Source organism: Lissotriton vulgaris, chromosome 2_1, assembly GCF_964263255.1.
Source record: "Lissotriton vulgaris chromosome 2_1, aLisVul1.2, whole genome shotgun sequence".
NCBI classification, from domain to species: Eukaryota; Metazoa; Chordata; class Amphibia; order Caudata; family Salamandridae; genus Lissotriton; species Lissotriton vulgaris.
Window position 1 is genome coordinate 92,766,536 of NC_141687.1, and position 6,000 is coordinate 92,772,535.

The following is a 6,000-nucleotide window of genomic DNA, read 5'->3' on the forward strand; positions in this document are numbered from 1 at the left end:
TCACACCCAGTAGCACTGTGTCACAAACCCTTCACACCACTTCTTTCCACAAGACACAACCACCTGGCATTTGGCCCCCCGCCATCTTAAGATGTCGACACTGTAGGCATTTAAACTAGTGTGACAACATGCTGAGCTTTGCTCAAACTTGACTATATAGAAATTCACAAATATACTGAATGAAAACACATTACAGTCTGAACTTTGTAAATCCATTAAAGATGACAGGAATCAGCAGCTCCAAGTAGTAAAAGTGACAAGTACCTCATTCATACCCCAATGGAAGCAATGATGGTTCCCTGAGAGAAGGGTCCCTGAGAGAAGGGGCCAAGAGACTCCTTGCAGAACATTCACGCATAGGACACAACACATGACACACTAAGCACTCACCTCATCATGTCTCAGAGGCAAACACACAGATAATATGGCACAGATATTTATATTTCAGTTGATTTGCAACTCCAAACTACAGATCCCAGCAATCATTGCAACTAGGACTAAATGACCACTGAGAAAAGACTAAGACTTGGGATGCTGAAATATGAATGTCATGATGTGGTTATAAACAGACGGCCATTCCACAATACCCTGGAAGATACCCCCTTCTTAGACGCTATAGCCATGAACGGAAACAGGGATTGTGGAAAACTGCCTACTGGTCTGGACTACAGTTTTTCTCTCTAAAATGACGTGTAATGTACACAACCCCACCGGCCTTTCTCAGCACACACTTGCCTTGTGTCTTAATCGCTTGTGCGGCAGAGTCGGGCACAAGCCGGGCCTGTGACTCTGAAGGGCTAGGAGGCAGTGCGAGAGTATGTCATAGGCCTGCCTTGTGAAGGGCTCTGGCGCCGAGGCACTAGCACGTTAGACACAGGTCTCAATTGTGGCTGCCATGTTTCTCGGACTTTCAGAGGCACACAGTTGACACAGTCTACCCTAGAGGTCTTCAAACATTTTGATGCCGAGACCCCCTTGTAAAACCTTTTTAGGTGTAAGGACCCCCTTCCGACAAAAGTTTCTAGAAACTGGTACTCCTCATCATCAACTTTTGACAACCATAAATGCGCCTGTTAGACCTCATCACATCCCTCCATCATTCATCCACCCACACTTTCACACATCCATCCATCCACCCTTTCATCCTTCCATCCATACATCCATCCTTTATCCAGCCACCCTTCCTTCCATCCACCCATCATTCATCCACCCACCTTTTCACACATCATCAATCAATCATCCATGCAACCTTTTATCCATTCATACATACATCCACCGTTTCATCTTCCCATCCATACATCAATCCTTCATCCATCTACCCCTTCATCCTCCCATCCATACATCCATCCTTCATCCATCCACCCTTTCATCCATCCATCCATCCATCCATCCACCCACCCTTTCATCCATCCATCTAACCATCATTCATCCCCCCACCTTTTCACACATCCATCCATTCATCCTTCATCTGTCCACCGTTTCATACATCCATCCATACATCTATCCTTCATCAATCTATCCTTCATACATCCACCCTTTCATCCTTCCATCCATACATCCATCATTCATCCATCCACCCTTTCATCCATCCATTCACCCATCATTCATCCACCCTTTCTTTTTACACATCCATCCATCCATCATTCATCCATCCACCCTTTCATCCATCCATCCATCTGTCATCCGTCCACCCTTTCATTATTCCATCCATACATCTATCCTTCACCAATCTATCCTTCATCCATCCACCCTTTCATCCTTCCATCCATACATCCATCATTCATCCATCCACTCATCATTCATCCACCCACCTTTTCACACATCCATCCATCCATACACCATCATCCATCCATTCACCCATCCTTTACCCATCCACCCTTCCTTCCATCCACCCATCATTCATCCACCCACCTTTTCACACATCCATCCATTATTCATCCATGCAACCTTTTATCCATTCATACATCCATCCAGCCTTTCATTCTCCTATCCATACATCCATCATTCATCCATCCACTCTTTCATCCTCCCATACATACATACATCCTTCATCCATCCACCCTTTCATCCATACATCCATCCACCCACCCTTTCATCCATCCACCCATCATTCATCCCCCCACCTTTCACATATCCATCATGCATCATTCATCCATGCAACCTTTTATCCATCCATACATCCATCCACCCTTTCATCCTCCCATCCATATATACATCCATCCTTCATCCATCCACCCTTTCATCCTCCCATCCATACATACATCTATCCTTCATCCATCCACCCTTTCATCCTCCCATCCATACATCCATCCTTCATCCATCCACCCTTTCATCCATCCATTCACCCATCATTCATCCACCCATCTTTTTACACATCCATCCATCATTCATCCATCCACCCTTTCATCCATCCACCCTTCATCCGTCCACCCTTTCATTCTTCCATCCATACATCTATCCTTCACCAATCTATCCTTCACCAATCTATCCTTCATCCATCCACCCTTTCATGCTTCCATCCATACATCCATCATTCATCCACCCTTTCATCCATCCATTCACCCTTCATTCAGCCACCCATCTTTTTACACATCCATCCATCCATCATACATCCATCCACCCTTTCATCCATCCATCCTTCATCCGTCCACCCTTTCATTCTTCCATCCATATATCTATCCTTCACCAATCTACCCTTCATCCATCCACCCTTTCATCCTTCCATCCATACATCCATCATTCATCCATCCACCCTTTCATTCATCCATCCACTCATCATTCATCCACCCACCTTTTCACACATCCATCCATCCTTCAGCCTAATATCCATCCATCCACCCATCATTTATCCACCCACCTTTTCTGTGCCTCTCTCATGGGGGATCAGTATCTCTCTGCGTTGTCTTCCTTCTTCTTTCCCGCTCATGGGAGGGCATCTCTGTGCCTCCCTGCTGGGGGCGGGGGACGTGTCACGGGACCCACAGCTCCAGGTGCGCAACATCCATTGAACTCAAAGGGCTACACCACAGCCACTCCCCCGGCCACCCCCTCCCGCCCCCCAGCTCCACCCAGCTCGTGTATGTGAGCCCGGCTGTAACAGCTTCAGGGACACACACCTAGTCACACCCAAGTACTTGACAGGTCTTTAAAAGATCTTTTACTTGTTAATGAGGCGTTGATGTTTTTCACACCTGGGTGTGAATTAGGCCTCCGCCGTGAGCACCCTCGATCAGCGCAATGCCAGGAACGGCACTCTGCAGAATCTGCGACCCCCTTCCCAGGACTCCACGACCCCCCTGGGGGTAGTGCCCCACAGATTGAAGACCGCTGGTCTACCCAAACCCTGTGTCTCTCATTAGGGGCCCAGCGTCAGATACGTGATTTATCGGTTGCAAAAACACACATTATACCCCAGAGATCAGTATTTATCAGGGCTGATTAATCACTCCTAATTCGACATGTCCCCATCCAAGTAAGTATTTGGTCCGTTTCACAATCGATCCACATTTACCAGTATTCACCGGACATTTTACCCCATTACATTTTCAGGCCGTTTTACTTGCTGAAAGCGGCCTGGGTAAACTTGACCCTGATTACAGCGCAGCTATAGACACCCGGGGGCAGATTTACAAGTACTGGCGCATTCCTGCTTATTAGCAGGGATGCACCAGTTGACTTGCGTGATGCAAAATTAGCCTTGAGCCACCATGGATGCGCCACATTCACAATGCGGTGCACCGTGGCGCAAGGATAGACAGATGCATGACGCATCTTGTCGGCATAAGGCAGCGCATTGCTGGAGTCATGTCGCAAGTATGATGCAACTCCAGCAATGGTTAGGAATGCCTATTCCTAACATGCTGCGTCACTCCATATGCCTGCTTCAAGCAGGCACAAGGTTTTGACTCAGTAGCGTCGTAACATTGACTCAGTGAAATCTTGTAGATTTCACTGCGTCACTTTTACGAGGCTTCCTTGCGACGGAACGCCCACTCTGCATACATTATATGTAGCGCAGGGCTTTACAACGTGACACATCTCCCTAAATGCGTCATTTTGTAAATATGTGGCATAGTGGTGCATTGTTTACGACGCCGCAGGGTCACAGAAGTGACACAACGGCGGCGTAAAGTCGGCGCAAAGGGCTTGTAAATCTGCCCCCGTTGTACAGCCATGTATAGATTTTCTCCCAAGATCATGCGCCCCTTTGATCAGTCTCTCCTGGGGGCAGAAGTGGCGGGGGGAGCATCATCCCAGCTCAAGGTCCCACCTTTAAAACGGTCCACGTTGCCATCCGGCAAACCTCTTCATCACACCATCTTCGGGCACGTGCTCTAATATATACCACTGCACTAAAACGTAATATCGTATAATGGAGGATTTAGCATTAGTACTGCAGGGTCAGCCATGACACAGCGATATGCTTGTACAGTGAGTGACTCAGGCAGACAGTAACCGATTGACAGAGGGTCAAATTAGCTGGATAGCAGCAACTGTACAACCATTTTAGAACAAGGAAGGAACAAACAAAGAGATTTTGAGTGGCAGTAATAAACCTTTATGATCTGTCAATGAATGATTTTTCTATAGAAGTACTGAGAAGCAATATATATATATCTCTGCTGATTCTTTATTACAGTTTGTGAATTTGTCACTTGTATTTTAATAGCAATTACCAGCTGAAGAGGAGCTTCGGAGTAGTATGTGTCCCAGGAAATGGTCCCCAGACTGAGTGCATGCTAGCCACTGAGGTAGCAATGACTGAGCTGAGGCCAGGGCTGGGGGGTAGGTGTGAGGGAGGAGAAGTGGGGTGGTCATGCTAAGGCCATGAATATAGAAGAGTACCATGCTACACCATATATGTTAGAAGTATGTGTTCAAGGAAGCTCCCATGATTTGGTATGATCAGCTTCCGGTTCACTCGACAGCTTGGGAGGTCTGTCGCACTTGACAGACACCGTTTGCACGTGTCCTTTCCTATAAACATTGTCATCGTGGTCCAGGCTCCCAAACCTCCATTCGCTTCTTTTCTTTGAAGGTGGCAGTGCAGATACTATGGTCCAAGGTGACTGACAGTGACCTCCCTGCTGTGGGCCTTACTGTCAGCTCTTCACCTTCAGAGGTATGGACTTGACTCTGTTTGTACAGCAGAGCATTGGGAGCCATGTTGTGCTCATCGGGGAGTTGTGGAAGTCCAAGAACACAACAACCCTTTGGTCTTAAGAAGTCTAAATGCTGCATGCATGCATAGCCAGCCTCCCTTGCAGTGCACGCTGCTCTCTCACTCATTCATGTGATAAAGGCATGCTTTGTCGGCTTTGTCTTTGCATCTGATAGTTACAGGTGTATTTTCACCTCAATGCAAATATGGCGCTGCCAATGGTGTGTTGAATGGGGGTGTGGTTCATATGCATGATTGTTGTGTCGTCTATCTTCTCCCTCATGCCTGTTTCCTCCGCCCTCTTGCTCTCCACCCATTACCATTATGAAACAGCTACTTGACTGTGTTGACCTGTTCACTCCACAGGCTCCATAAAAATACATGGAGAGAGAAGCAAGTTATCCCCATTGTGCACATACTGAGGCCACTCTCTGTGGCAGACTCACCTGTGCAGTGCTTCTGCAGCCGCAGGACCTCCAGGTGCAGGTCATGGAGCAGGTCCAACTGTTCCTTCTTCAGGAACGCGATGTTTCGCTGCACGCTCTGGATCTGCCTCTCCCGGGACGCGGTCTCCATCACTACACGCAGGTGAACTCAGGCCTGTAGAGACATGAAACGACCGGTGTTCAGAACACAAGGAGCCTGACTCAAACCCTACCATGCAAGCACAAAGAATCTCTTCCCTCCACAGAGGCTGCGAAGGGACATTGAGACAAGCCTAGACACACGCGGGTTGTGCAAATAACAGGATGGTGTTAACCAGTGCCATAATGTCTGCACTCACCAGTAATAAAACACTGCCTTGTCTCCCAAGTTCAGGGACAGCAGTGGTGGACAAT

At 47.6% G+C, this 6,000-nt stretch overlaps 1 protein-coding gene across 1 annotated transcript in view; it reads right to left on the minus strand.

Moving 5' to 3' along the window:
* CCDC92B (coiled-coil domain containing 92B) overlaps nucleotides 1-5,737 on the minus strand; it is a 178,970-nt gene extending 173,233 nt beyond the window's left edge. The window contains exon 1 of the mRNA XM_086958470.1: nucleotides 5,608-5,737. Coding sequence (XP_086814596.1) covers nucleotides 5,608-5,737 — 130 coding nt within the window. The remainder of the gene's footprint in view (nucleotides 1-5,607) is intronic.
* Nucleotides 5,738-6,000: the final 263 nt, after the last annotated feature.